Below are 16,109 nucleotides of genomic sequence, written 5' to 3' on the forward strand. Positions count from 1 at the left end.
CAAACCTGTCAATAGCAAGCTCCATATTTGCTTAGTTAAATAGCATGACGATGTGTTTCTTTTTTTTTTTTTTGAAAGTGACGATGTGCTTTCTTCAATAGTGAATATTTTGTCTTTTTTTCCTTCAAGGAGACAAAGGACAAGTTGGCCAAATGTATATTTGATAAGATATAGTAACAACATATTAAAGAGTTTAATTCTATAGATTGATTTTATATATTATCATTTAATCATAAATTAGTATTTGAATTATTTTAAAAGTTAATAAAATTAGTATTTGAATTATTTTAAAAGTTAATAAATTTATTATCCATGATGGGTTGTGGTTAGATAATTATTTTAAAACTTTTATACACAATTTTTTTTTTCTCATAATTAAATTGATTGGTATATTCGTATATAGGGCTATCATGAGGGGGAAAAAATTAAAATACTAGCCAAAGGATTTATGATCACGCTATATCAGCTAGATGTTCCTGTAATATGTTTCTTAATTTGTGCGAATTAGAAATCTTGCAAGTTGACTCGACATATGCTTTTCATAAAGGAAAAAAAACTGAGAAATTGATATATATGATATTTTGAGACACATGAAAGAAAGAGAAAGATAGAAAAAAAATGAGGTAAAAATAAGTAGAATTTTTTTTAGACAGGACTGCATTAGAAATCACAATAGAATGCAGTCAAAATATTAGTACCCTAAGATGATTAAAATTTTCATTTTGATAAATATAAAAATATAGTTATATGTCATGTTAAAATGGATTGAAATCGCATTATTTCGTATTAATATGTAATAATTTTTCGTGTTAGTTTTTTTTCGACAATCAAATATTCATATAGATAAAAAGGTATTGGTAATACCTTATATTTACAATAAGAGTAAATATATTATCGTGTTAGTGGGACTAATGCTTATTTGAAAACGAGTAACTTTTAAAATTATTTTTTCTTTAGAAAACTCTTTGAAGAAACGTATAAAATTAAATACTTACTTTTTCAGAATAAACTAATTTAAGACGCATTGGACTCTACATTATGCGTTCACATAAATTTGGATACACCTACGTACGTCGATCTAGGCGATGAAATTGGAAAGTAGGGCTGCCCCACGTGGAAAAACCAAAAGTTAAAAGCACACACCTTTCCACCAATTGAGTGCTATTTAATTTGTCAGGGTTTAAAAAAAAAAGGTTGAGCAAAGGAATGGAGAGACTGTGAAGGAAAGCAAGCGAGAGGGAGGGAAGGTGTGCTTCAAGGGAAATATTAATGGCAAAGTGTATGGTGGCAGATACACATTGAAGAAGTGCAATAAAAGGGAGATTGTTTCAGTTGGGTAGGTCTGAGTTTTTATAATGCTTTCATTAAGTTTTCAACTTTGTGAAAGCTAACCAAAGCAAATCACCCTTCCTCTCTCTAACCCACAAACTTGATCTCTCCTTTGGTTGAAGGTTTTTTGTGCAATCACAAACAACACCATAAATTAATCTCCAAATCGCATGTGTAGTGCTTCATCATCAGCTCATAAATCTAAAGCAGGCAATCATGATCTTGATGCTGAAGGTTGAAAAGGGTCTGTGAGCTGCAGCAGCTTAATTGATCTCAACCACTCCCTTCCTCACCATTAATACTATTAAATAGAGAGAGCCTTCCTTCGTTTCTTTTTTCTCTTAACAAGTCGTTTTCCAACTTTCTTTTCTTGGTTTAGTGTTTAGGCATGGAAATAACCATGAAAGTCAGATTTTCTGTGCTATTTGCTTTGCTAGTAATGGTTTCCTAGCTAGCCTTAACGTTGTTGTTTTTACCCATTTTTTTTCTTGGTGCTGAAAGAGATATGGGTATTATTATCGGGAGAAAGAGAAGGTGCTCCTGTTCAACTCCTCGTGAGGACCATCATCTTCTCCTTCTCACTTTCTTTGTTGCCATACTTCTACAAAGGGCTGTGGTTGAATCTTCTACGCTAAATTACACGAGGCATAGGCATAGCAGTACCCTTAGACTTGAAAGGATTAGTAAGCACTTGAACAAGATCAATAAGCCTCCGGTGCTCACCATAGAGGTAATATTACTGTTACCATTAATGTTATATTTGTACTATAGTTTTTAGCGTACGCTGATCAGTGGTTGAGGTTTTAAATGGCCACATAAATGTTGGTTTTTTCCTTCTTTATTATATGTAACAGTAAGTATTCTTTGCTGTCGGATTGTAATTGCAGAGTCCAGATGGAGATCTTATAGATTGTGTTCACAAAAGAAAACAACTGGCTTTAGATCACCCCCTTTTAAAGAATCACAAGATCCAGGTATAGGTGTACAACAACCTAGCTCTAGCTTTGCTTTCCTTGCACTTTACTCATGGCCCAAAAAATGTTGTTTGATGATGGATGTAATAGAAAATGCCAACGGAGATGCCAAAAGGGATGAAAGTGATGAGAGTTGAGGATGATATGGAAAAGGTGAGAGTGAGAGAGAAGGCATGGCAAATGTGGCACCTAAATGGGACACGGTGTCCTAAGGGAACGGTTCCAATACGGCGTAGCACAGTGCATGACGTGATGAGAGCAAAGTCTTTGTATGACTTTGGGAAGAAACGCTCACGAGTTGATTCCCTCTCTCGCCGCAACGATGCACCCGATATTCTCAGCGGCAATGGCCATGAGGTGCGTGCTTCGTACCTATAATATTTCATACCTAGCCAGCTTCTAAGTTCTAATACATTATTACACCTTCCCAATGAATATAATGCGCCTTCAGATGAAATTAAAACAAATTGTGCCTCTATGAGTTGAATATTGACTGCTACTACATACCACAACTCATTGCATCCAAGCTTCATTTCAACTATATACATAAATACTGCATCAATTGTTTGTTCAAAATCTTTTTTTTATTCATGGGAAAGTCGACTACATATATATGTATAATTAGTGCTCTTTAGTGTTAGAATTATATATATCAGTCTGTATCATCTCTTCTCCATTATCAACGAAGAGAATGTTTCTAAAGTAATACTTTGTTTTATTTAAATTCTATAAACCTACCTATTATGTAATCTTACAGTGAAGTACTGTGCTAATATACCATATTAATTAGGGATACCATTGTTTTACACCTTTTTGTTGTATGATTTTCCACATAAATATATATATTTTTTAAATGAAAATTAACAGATAATGATAAATCATGTGTGCAAAGGTCGAAATGGTATAATTTTTTACTCAACAAAAATGTAACTTTCACAACTAGATCTAGCCAATATTGCTAGCTGTTTGACAACACCTAATCCTTTTAAATATTACTTAATTTTAAGATTGAAAGCTATCAAGATTGCTTTGTTTGTACTTCAACCTATGTTATCTTTCTCGTATTGTAATTCATTAATTCTCAACCTCTATTATGATTAAAAAAGAAAGGCTTTTGTCGTTAGAATTAGTAATTGTTGTTTTTAATGCAAAGAGACTTTGCTTTTTTCTATTAATTCTAAATTTGCGGTATGCAGCATGCGATCGCATATACGGGATCATCGCAAGAGATGTACGGGGCAAAGGCCACAATTAACGTATGGGATCCATCAATTCAAGTAATCAACGAGTTTAGTCTATCGCAACTTTGGATCCTTTCAGGATCCTTCGATGGCACCGATCTTAATAGCATCGAAGCTGGATGGCAGGTACTCCTTCCAATTCCAACACTCTCAAATATCTTAAGGGTCTGTTTGGTAAGTTTTTATAGAAGAAAAAAATGAAAATAATTTTTTAGAAACTAAAATGAGTTTTCTATTAATTAATTTATAAAAATTCTCTTATTTTTTAGAAAAATAATGAGAAACTTTACAAATTGAGAATTCATTTTAATTTATGAAAAAATTCATAAATTATAATAATACAACTTGACGAAAAAATATTTAATTATATGTTTAATGTTGGAAAGTGGATGAATACCCATAAAATAATTAGATGAAATTTATTGCAAGACAGCGAGTTTCAATCTCCATTCACATAGCCATTTATTATTAGTATTATTATTATTATTATTATTATTATTATTATTATAAACTTCATTTTCAGTTGGTTCCTTGAAGTAACCGAACATGTCATGAATTAATTAGAATGCATGTGATACACGGCACATTACATTGCACACTCAATGTGCGTGAAGGAACAGAAAATTCTAATTTTATAAAATAGTCTCTGAAGCTTTGATCATTCTACTAGTCAGGTCAGTCCGGAGCTCTATGGTGACAGCAGACCAAGATTGTTCACTTATTGGACGGTTAGTACTTTCTTTTTCCTCCTTCTAAAAAATATATAGGTATCCCCTTGCCTCTCTCACAACACAAAAGCTAGCTTCAACAAGAAGAAATACAACAATGTTTTCATTTTATGAAGAACTTGAATCTTCTTCTCATAATGTTCAGTAACATCACGTACCAGTTTTATAGAGTGAAAGACAGTTTTCTATTTATCAAATTTAATTAATGAGTCATACAATATTAGTATATTTCGGTAAATCCTTATTTGATAAAGTCTTTTTTTTAAAGGACTTCGTAAAACCATGCATGTATCGTATTATTCAATAACATGACAGTACTAGGAAAACAAATAGAGCTCATTTTACTTGTGTTTGTGTGTATGTTGTTTAAATTATGTTTAATTAAATATAGTTGACTTTGATGACATTAATTACTACAGTGGTCCTTAATTAGTCTAGCCGGGGTGACAATCAAGACACATCAAAGATTGGCTTTAGGAACTTATTATGATCTACTTAACCTTCAGTTGACATGAATTATTTGGGTTGTGACTTGGGACTGATTTTTTACCACAAAAAAGCAAAGATGTAGTGAAAAATAGTAAATGGACCTAGCTGCTCCGAATTAATATACTACATTTCTGATTTGAGTTTTTTTTCTTCTTCTTTTCGGTTAGAATTAATGTATCATGTAGAATGGCAAGTTAATTGGTAATAATCAGCTTCCAACTTTAATTTACCCAAAAGAAAAAGAAAAGGCTAGATGGAGGAAAGAGTAATCAACGAATTTCAATCATACTCATAATAAAATAAACCAATTAATCGCCACCCTAATCCAACTTATTGCTTTGTCTCGAGGGCCAATTAGTCGGTATAACTACAATATATTGTTGATCCCAAAAATCCATATTATACGGCCCACTCTTCATTTTTTAAAACATATGGTATTCATGGTATTTTTATTCTTATTTGATCTAAAATTCAAATTTTGATGAAATCGTCCAAATTTAATCTATAGATAAGACTGAGTTTACTTAATTTGTTGTCATAATTCATAGAACTAAAGAAACATAAAACTAAAATCAATTAATGTATTTTTTTATAGTATATATTTCAAAATAATTTTTTTATTAATATGATATTATGTTTTGAAAAATAGTATCCTTTAAGTTAATAAATCTTTTTATAAAAAAAAAAACATTTAAAACACTTAGTCAAGTTGAGACGACATCAAATATAATCTCTACTCTTCCAAATACACTTAGTCTAAGTCATCAATTAATGTTAGTCTGGGTAGGGTTAGTGAAACAGAAGAGCAATTAAATAAGTTGAAGTGTGATCCTTTTATAAATATCTGAAGGTTTTTTTGGCGATGCAGAGTGACTCGTACCGGGCAACCGGATGTTACAACCTTCTTTGTGCTGGCTTTATTCAAACCAATAGCAGAATAGCCATTGGAGCTGCCATTTCTCCTGTCTCTTCTTATGATGGCAACCAATATGACATCACAATCCTCATTTGGAAGGTCAGTAGTTCTCCCACATGCAAATTCATGAATGTGCATTCATACATTTCAAAGTCAAATAAAGGATTCAATAAAAGAGTTTAATAATCTGTACGTATTAAAAGTCCTACAGTCCTACGTACACATGATGATTTCTGATTAGTTGAGGAAGTCGTACATAACTTATTTTTTCTAAATATGAAAATGTTTTGTATGAAAAGATTTTTGTGACATTTTGTTGTTGTTGTGAATATGAATTAGGATCCAAAAGTGGGGAATTGGTGGATGAGTTTTGGTGACAACACATTGGTAGGGTATTGGCCCGCAGAGCTATTCACACACTTAGCAGACCACGCCACGATGGTGGAGTGGGGAGGAGAGGTTGTGAACTCACGAACCAACGGCCAACACACCTTTACCCAAATGGGCTCTGGGCACTTCGCAGAAGATGGTTTCGGAAAAGCAAGCTACTTCCGGAACCTTCAGACCGTAGACACGGATAACAATCTGAGTTCTGTGCAGGGCATCTCAACCTTAGCCGAAAATACAAACTGTTACGACATTAAGAGCTACTACAGCAACGAATGGGGCACCTACTTCTACTACGGTGGGCCTGGGAACAATCCACAGTGCCCATGATTATAAACGTCTATAACGTATATATCAGATTTACTTCAGTTTCAAATTAGTCCATCTCTAAATACAAAACAAAAAGAAAAAAAATAATAGTCCATCTCAAGTAATATCTTTTCTGTTACATTCTTTATTTGTACGTAATTATAGAACTAATATTGTGCTATTTCCGCTCTTGTTTCTACCACTTCCACTATTTTTTTTTTGTTTCGACCGATGAAAGGGCCGGGAGAGGAAATTTTGAGTTGTAATTAACTCAACAATAATAAGGAATTTGCAGATTTGAACGGCTCAATATGATGTCTGAAATTTTACGCATGCCTGATTTCTTTTTATTTTAATAATTTTTGCTCTCTCTCTCTCTCTATATATATATAGAGAGAGAGTGCTAATATACAAACTTTTTAGTTAGAATGCATTAGTATTATAAACCAAAAATTTTAGACAAAATTTCCAACTAATTCTTTTGTTCTCTTAAAATTTAATCATTTAAGGGGATGTTGTAGTGAATAATGCTTCTTTTGAACATTCTTCTGGGTAAAATTTGCGTGTGACTCATGAATAGAGTGTGACCAACATTATTTATTAGATCATGGATCACCTACTGGTAAGTGGTAATATGTGAAACGCTTGCAACAAACTAGGGGTGAAATTTAGGTAACGTTGCGATTCTGGTTGCCAAGTTAACGTGTATATAATGACAACAACAAAGCTGAAACTGAATACTTTGAGCTTATTACTTAATTTCTTCCTCCACTCACTAACCCAACCTTAGTAAGTTAGTAGAACTAAATCTAAACAATCGACAAACACTATAATAAAAACTTGAAATAATTATAGATAGTTGAGTCTTCATGTAAATTAAATTTAGAAATTTGTCTTTAATTAAATATTGGTTTTGAGATATTATTAGTAGGTGTTAAAAAAAAATTGGAAATATAAGTAACATACTTTGTTCAATATATTTTTTATTATTAATTCAAATTCATGTGAATTTCGTATTTATTTAATGAAAATCATTTATTAATTAGTGAAACTTATACGATTTTTTCAAATAATAAAAAAATTGTTAAAAATATTACATTGAGTAATTAATGGGTTATTAAAATACATCTATACATTTTTTTCCCCACACTAATTACCATTAGGAAGATTGAGCGGACTGGAATAGCGGCAGAATGGGCCAGTCCGTTATCTGAGAAAAAAGTAGTTCGGTCCAATTAGACAAATTGGTGCTTGTGTGAGTAAGAGATAAAAAAAACATATTAATTACTTTCATGTTGAGATAACACTACTATAAAAAGTGTTTTCTACGTCGGTAATATAACGATGGTTCTCCAATAATCGTTATAGTATATTAAGTGGTGACAAATTCATAAATATAAGATTTTTCAACGATGATAGTTTCGTGAAAACCACTTTAGAATGATTGTTATTTTAAGAGGATTTTCTAAAATCCATCTTAAAAATAAGTGCGTTTTATATCTCCCTAACTTCTCACTCTCATCTCCATCGTCTCCTCACTCCTCTCTTCTCTGGCATTCATTTTTTCTTGCACCAAATACAAAATCACGTCACAATAGGTTTCAACATCTCAGTGTTTTTTTTTATTTCTTCTTTTATTTTTATTTTACCCTTTCTGTCTTATCTCTCTAGGATTTTTTATTTCTCCAATTTCATCATGTTTTTACTTCTCCCCGTTCCCCTCCTCCAATTAGGGTTCCCACGACCGTGTCCGATGCTCCGGCGAGTCCATGTGGTGACGGTGAAGGCAGCCACGAGAGTGCTGAGCACAATCCCCTCTCCAACAATTTATGCATGTACATCAAGCAAGTAATTGCACTTTGGAGTTATTAATTTATTTAATTAATTTAATCTTGTTATTGAGAGCCAATCATGATATATTTGTTTGAAAGAATTTGAGATATAGTGTGATTTTTTTCCTTGAATCGGTATCTCATGGATGGAAGTAATTCAAAATATTTTTATTTAAAAAAAAACACATTCTAAGACAGTTTTCTCGAAAAATCATTTAGAATCTTTTATATATTTTCAATTTTTTTTTTAAAAAAATATATTCTAAGACAATTATCTAAAAAACCGTTTTAGAAAGTATACCCTTTCAAGACGATTTTTTATCTAAAAATTGTCTTAGAAAGATACCCTTCTAAGATGATTGTCAGATGAACCAATGTCGAATTCCGTATTTTAACCGACGTAGAAAACTTTTTTTGTAGTAGTGTAAAAAATATGCATTGATTTTTATTTCTCAACAACATTATGATAAAATATGAATCTGATTCCTACCCCGTATTATTTCATTTTTACTTGCGAGAATTAATCTTGAAGTGTACAAATAAGTATTGGAAGCACAATGAATCCCAAAACCGCAAAACAAATATATTTTTTATGAAGTTTCCATAGCTAGGCTGTAAAATTTTCATGTACAATAATATTAAATTATAGTTCTCCACTCACATAATAAAAAATAATTTATTCTTATAGAAAAATAGATATTGCCATCATAAAATATATAGATAGGAAACTAGAGAGCTAGAAAAGCATGCATAAACATATTCCTTGATGAAGTAGCTAGCAAGTATCAGACTTGTGGTGCAGTGGTATTAGCATCATCAATCCTACTCCCCTGCTTCAGCTATCATATGCATATGCAAACCCACCATCCCTCGAAATTCTCAAACAGATTCATCTTTTGAACAACGCCGCCATGGTCGCCGTGACCCACCCGCACACCACCAATATCTGAATCACCTGCGCCGCCCATCAACGCCCCGAACGGCCTTCCAACGCCGCAAATCTCCTCCATGTACACTCTCTTCGCAAACAATCTCGTGAAGAACACTCCCCACGCGCCACACCCGCCGTGAAGCTGCGCCGCCTCCAGTGGATCATCGTACTCCACCTTCGCGGCAAGCTTATTAAGCCCAATCAAAACCCACGCCGCCACAAACCCGCACACAATCGCGGCCCACGGTTCTACTACGGCACAGCCCGATGTAATCGCAGCGAACCCGTCAAGCAGGCCGTTACATACGTCAATCGCGTTCCAATGGCCCACCAATAACCGCAGTGCTCCCAGCCAATGCCGTCGTGACAGCTGTCCTCCCTATCGCGCTCCATTGACCATAATACCCTTCGCTATAGTGATAAACGAACCAGGGTTGAAGCCGTACCACCCGAACCACAACAAAAACGAACCAAGCACAACTAAAGACGCGCTGTGGCCACGCAAAGCCACGGACCGGCCCGTCCGGTCGAACCGGCCGATTCTCGGGCCTTCAATTAAAGCCCCCCACATGCCCGCTATCCCGCCAACCATGTGAACAACGCCTGAGCCCGCAAAGTCGATGACTCCAGACCCGAACAAAACATTTCCGTTGCTACGAGCCGCGCTGGCCCAACCGTCTGAGGACCAGAACCAATGCGAAACGATGGGGTAAACCAAACCGGTTAAGAAAGAAGAGTAGATGAGGTAAGCCACGAACTGTGTTCTCTCGGCGATGGTGCCGCTGGTGATTCCGGCGGCGGCGATGGCGAAGGCCCACTGGTAGAGGAAGAAGCTGTAGTCGCCGGAGGGAGAGGCACCCATCGGGAAATCTCGGAGGCCGAAGAAGTGGCGGCCGATAAAGCCGTTGGAGAGGGCGCCGAAGGCGAATGCGAAGCCGAAGAGGTAGTAAGAGAGGCCGCCGGCGGCGGCGTCGAGGACTTTGGTGAGCATGATGTTCATGGTGTTCTTGGCTCTGACGGAGCCGGCGCAGAGCATGGCGAAAACAGAAAGTAGGTGGTGTCGGCGAGGCCCTTGGAAATGGAATCGAATTGGGCGCAGAGGTAGTTTGCGGCGGCGGTGTCGTTGAAGAGTGGTGCAAGGTGGTTGGCGGAGCAAGAGAGAGAAGAGTATAGAATAGATATGCTGTTAGGTTAGTGGTTTTGAGAGCTTTAGAGGGAACCTTCCAATTTAAATCATATGCGCGAATAGATCCTCCTCAAATATTGTGTTGATATACTACACACTGCTGAGTTTGGGATTCTTTCGTTGGCTTCTCCTCAGCCCTACGTATTTAGACACGTTTCCTCTCCTTTTTTTTTCTAGCTCAGTCACTCCCCTATTTGTATAAATTTAATGTTTTGCTGTTTTGTTTGTTTTTATAAATATCAGATAACTCTCTAAATTGAAAGAGAGAGAGAAAAAAAACCTTCTTTTTCTCTCATAATCCTCAAACCTATGTTTAAACAATTTGGTGAGAATATTAGTTAAGAAATCAATAAATAATTTTTGTATTAAAACTTTTGATGGAGTTGGCAGCGTAAATATTATGTTTCTAATAAAAGATTTACACTTTTACTTCTTAAATAGTACCTGAGGGGAATAGTTAATAATTTAACATTCTCGTTTCTTTTCATCTGCATGTCCATATTGAAAGATAACATCCAATTTAAAAACATATTAACTAATATTTTTGTTTGTATTTAAATTATTTTTAACTTCATTTTCACCATTCTTTCTCTCCTTGTGCAATAAGTATATAAAATATTTAAAAATCAGATAGAAAAGGATATAATTGAAAAATAATTAATATTATCTTAATCTTTTAAATTAACAAATTAAAAAAAAATATACCTTACATTACTACCATTTTATCTAAACTAATATCTATCTATCTATATATTTGTGTTTTTTTTTTATTAATTTTTGTATATATTGAATAAGTATTATGCTCGGTATATTAGTGTTAATTATTCTTTGGATGGTTAATTTTTAGAAAATTGAACATATTATCTTTATTTAAGGTTTAAATATATTTTTTATTTTTTTAATTTAGTATTAAAATAAAAAATTATAAGAACAAAAAAAATATTAAATTACATAAACAAAAAATATATTTAAGTCTTATTTAGTAAAAAAAGGTGGTTTATCTACATTTCAAAATCTATTCTTTCTCCTTAAGCTTTCAATTCCATTAATAGTTTCAAATTAATTTAAACTTTAAATATACAGTTTTAAAATATTAAATATTTAAAGAAATTGCCACCTATATGTCGAACAATATTCGTTGTTGTGAAAGATATTTATGGCCTGGTACTAAAAAGAACCTCTAGATACACCCATCCTTATCAATAATCTTACAGCACAGTTCTGAGACAGCAGTAATCTTTCTCCCGTAATTCCCAGCTCTTCACATCTGTTCATTCCGACTTACTTTCTTGTTTGCCCTTTAATTGGCATGCTATCCTGTCACAATTTCCTGCCCTAAAATTGGGACCTCCATATACCCCCTAACAAGCCAAAGCCATGTTGATAGGGGCATGGAGAGTTACAAGTCCAATATTGATCTCCAGATTTAAGATTTAAATTAGATGACACCACACTCTAACACAAAATCTTAAGGCTCAGGTTTATAAGTTTTCTCCTCACTTGTATGGTGCTCAACCTTTTCACTTCTACCCGACGTGAACTCAACAGTCGCGCTTCTCGTAAGACAAGTATTATGTGTTGTAGCCTCCACACTGAGGAGCGTTCAAAATGTCACGTGGAGGAGTTATGGTCTTGACCTTAGTTACCTGTGTTTAGTTAATTAAATCAGAAAGAAAAACGTGTTTGTGAATGGAAATGGAAACATAAGAGAAAAGGTGAGTGACGCGGCCGATGAAGTGCTCGCTTGGAAGGATCAAAATTGGTGCATTTTAAAAAAATTTGAAAACTAAATTAAAATTTTTAAATATATAGAAAAAAGCAAAAACTAGAGAGACTAATTACACCCATTGTGTCCGCCAACATAAGAATGGTTAATTGAGCTGGGCAAACATCCTAATTGAGAAAAGCATCTTCATGAATTGTATCATTTTTAGCAAGTCACAATCACGCATTATCTTCACCAAGAGTATGCCCCAAGGAGATTGTCCATTGCAAATCCATAAGATCGTGAATTACTTGAATCAAGGGAGAAAGGATTTTTTGTCCATGTAGGCTTCAATTATCTAACAGAAATCAATTATTAGTGTGTAGATATAGAAAATGGTGAAAGGAATTTTTTTTTACCTAAAAGTTTTAGAAAAAAAAATATTGGCCATTACATTTCCGTATAAATAATAAATAATTAATATTAAAAGACAAGTCATATGAGTGTTTTTAAAATGTAATTTGACTTTAAGAGGTCACATGATATCAGATATAAACCATTTAGATATGATTATATGAGCTAAATTTGTTCTTTTCACAAGAAGTTATAAAATTTGTACTAAAATATCAATTTCCTAGATAAAAATTACTGTATTATTAAAAACAAGTACAATAACAATCAGTCTCTTCTGCCGGTGTATGTCGTAGTTTTCTTAATAATGAGCCAATGAGATTATTTTAGAACTCAACTATTATTCATATATATATATATATATATATATATATATATATATATAAGTTTTGTTGTCATATTCTTCATAACTGACTTTTAAAATTTAATATATGATAATAAATTAACTATCTAAACTTCTAACTTACAAAAAATATAAAAAAAAAGAGAGTTAACTTATGTACTTATTTTAATTAATGACTAACTATTCTTTTAAAGAAAAATATCTAACATTATATAGTTAGATCTATAAGATAATATTTTCCAGTGCGTCATATGATACTGACAAAAATATGTGAATGACTTAATACGAAAGAGAAATATGCAACCTTTGGCGATTATTAAATTTATTGTAGGGTGTATACCCTAATTGAAGTTGTCTTCTCAGTGAAGCTGCCGGCCATTAATTAGAATCATATCATTAAAATATCCCACAGAAGAGAAGGGAAGGAGAACTGTCGTGAGACTACATATTCTAAGAAGGCTTAATTATATATGTTTTTATTTTCTCAAATTAATTTTTTTATAGTTCTTTCTCTCAAATAAAAAAAATATATTTTTTAGTTCCTTAAATTATGACCAAAAAACTAAAAAGAATATTTTTTTAATTTGAGAAACTAAATATTTTATTTGAAGGGTTAAAAAATAAATCTCCTAATTTTGAGAGACTAATAACATAATTAAAATTTCTAAGAAATTAAGTTAATATAAATGATAAAAATTGATTAATTTATTGTTTTAGTTGACACTAATTTAGTTCTTTAAAAATATAATTTTTTATTTTTTATTTAATAGGAATAAAATTGGTGGTTTACATCTTTCAAGAATTAATAAGATTGACCTTAAATTTGTGTTACCAAAATGTTTCACTCTTTTAAAATATGTGCATATTCACACATGAAAAAAAATAGTGCCTTAACATAAGAGTAATTTATTTTTCACACCAGTGTGTGAGTAGGAATCGAATCAAAGGAAAAAATATAATGAGGGAGAATGTAAAAGATATATTGTCTCCGTCCCATTGTAATTGTGGCTTAAGAGATACGGATTTATTTTAAAATAATTGTTATTTTAGTTTTATAATGTAACATTATTTTTTTCACATATATTTCTTATAATATTAATGGTGAATAATAAAATTTATAAATAAATTAATAATGATATAAGGATAATTTTATAAAATTATTTTTTTAATCTATTTATTATTTTTTTGTCTATATAAAATAACATAAAAGTATTATTATTTTGGGACAAAAGGAGTAATAAAAAAGAAAAAAAAAAGGCCATTAAAACAAGAGGATATATAAGAAATATAAAAAAGCGGGTGTGAATAAAATAAAATAAAAAACCTTTATTAAAAGTTCCCAGAAAAATATATCGAAAAATATGATAGAAGTGCATTGATGATTGATTAATTGTATTTGATAGATTAATTGTGATTATTAGCCCAAGACAGCATGACCATCGATGATTGGTTAAATTTTTATTTTGATGTGTAAAATGTTATTTTATGTCTTCTTGAACCTCCAGTCCAACCCCTCTCCCCTTCAATAAAAAAACTCACGTACGCAAGTGCAGAGTGGACTTCATGCAATATACAAATCCAAATTATTACGACACTAGGAATCTGTGAGTAATTTAAACATGAATCTTGAAACTAGCGGCGTCGTGCCTCATCAATTTGTGACTGACAACTACCAATAGTACTAATTTTAATTTTGTAGAGAGAAGTAATATATGATTCTCTCATTCAAAATAAAATAGTAAAATAAAGCAATTTGGGCATGCCAACGAGCATGGGTGAATGTGCATGTTGCCGCATAATCTCTTCCACAAGATGCAACAGTAAGGAAATGGTGGAGAGAAATTCACACTGATAACGAAACTTTGTAAGTATTCCACAATTATTCAATTGCAAGATATAACATCTCAAAGAGCCTTCACCTAGTGCTAATACAAAATGCAATAAGTTCCAAACCGCTGACGAATGGTGTCACCCTAATCAAAATGCTAACCAGTCGTAGCAAGGGGAAATCGACAACAATTTTTTTATTTATATAATTTAATTATCATTAATTGATGATCCTGTACAATTTTACTACAGGATCTAACCTCCTTGTGTTCCCACATGTATGACACCATATAAGATTCCGAAAATCACCTTCTCTGCTGTGATTTATTTATTTTATACAAAAATATTTTCCATTAATCTTGCTATTGTCTAAATAAAAGACATTAGTACATTATAGTTTACACTAGAGATGGCGAAGAAGCAGTTCTGTCAGCATAAAACAATTTGCTCTCATCGCACCGGTTGCCCTTATTATATTGTTCCATATATATGACACCAGGATATGGGTACTTCCTATATTCCAACTCAAGTCACGTATTAGTTATCCAAATTTCCAATATATGACACCGAGATATGGACTATAGAATTTAGACAGTAGATTAGATTCACCAGTTGAACTTTCTCAGCACATACAAAATACAAAATGCAATTGAAAGATATATATCGACGTGTAAAAGATTTATACCTTTATCCAATTATACAATTTATAATAGATTTATTAATTTTTACGATAATTATTTTAAAACTCATATTAACAATTATTTATAATTTGATAACAATATAAAAATGTTTTAAACTGACTGTGTATTATCAATAAACTTTTTTTTTATTAAACCAAAACCTCCTTTCTAGTTAAATAAAACTAAATGTCAAGCTATAAACGTTCCCATGAGATATAAGTACTATAGATGGTTATTATTTAATTTTAATATATTATTATTGATTTTTCATTGCACTTGACATATAGCATGGTCATTAGCACGGTTTGAATATAAAGGAGGCTAGACTCCCACTAAGTAGTGAGCATTGAGTAAGATTACTTTTGATGAGAAATACTTGTGGAAATAAAATAAAATACATAACATAATTATTTTATGTTAATTTAAAATTGAGTTTAATCAAAGTTGGTTCAAGTATAAAGCAGGACAAGTTCTTATTTTAGGCTCTCAATGATAAAGTTTTTTAAGTATTAATATTTGAGTTTAATGAATATATGTTGTTAGTATGATTTTAGGCTATTAACTAATTAAAAATCAACGTATATTACCATCGATTCATGACAAAGCAAAGGACAAAATGACTGGTGGTACATAGGGAAACAGAAATTATAGAATACGTAATTAAGCAGGCTTCCCAGGTCTAGACAAATTCATAAACCTCAACACAAGTATTTCTTAGTTTGGCAAACGAAAAAATAACAATGTAACAAATGGTATTCTGTTTACTTACCGAGAATAAAAGCAGAAGTCGTTAAGTAAACATACTATTCCACGTTAGAAAA

At 32.4% G+C, this 16,109-nt stretch overlaps 1 protein-coding gene and 1 pseudogene across 2 annotated transcripts; one reads left to right on the plus strand and one right to left on the minus strand.

The window, feature by feature from the left end:
- Window positions 1-1,092: 1,092 nt before the first annotated feature.
- Window positions 1,093-6,683, plus strand: LOC114401629. 2 transcript variants are annotated; one of them, XM_028364191.1, is made up of 8 exons: window positions 1,093-1,336; window positions 1,452-2,059; window positions 2,217-2,303; window positions 2,394-2,660; window positions 3,500-3,670; window positions 4,219-4,272; window positions 5,630-5,776; window positions 6,017-6,683. In XM_028364191.1, exons 2-8 carry the CDS (start codon window positions 1,835-1,837, stop codon window positions 6,392-6,394), a joined length of 1,329 nt encoding a protein of 442 aa, XP_028219992.1. In that variant the 5' UTR covers window positions 1,093-1,336; window positions 1,452-1,834; the 3' UTR covers window positions 6,395-6,683. The 2 variants fall into 2 exon arrangements, with proteins under 2 accessions (XP_028219992.1, XP_028219991.1); XM_028364190.1 differs by having other exon boundaries at window positions 1,093-2,059.
- A 2,184-nt stretch (window positions 6,684-8,867) lies between these two features.
- Window positions 8,868-10,504, minus strand: LOC114403818 (annotated as a pseudogene).
- Between the last annotated feature and the right edge of the window lie 5,605 nt (window positions 10,505-16,109).

The sequence above is a fragment of the Glycine soja genome, chromosome 20 (genome assembly GCF_004193775.1).
Source record: "Glycine soja cultivar W05 chromosome 20, ASM419377v2, whole genome shotgun sequence".
Lineage (NCBI taxonomy): Eukaryota > Viridiplantae > Streptophyta > Magnoliopsida > Fabales > Fabaceae > Glycine > Glycine soja.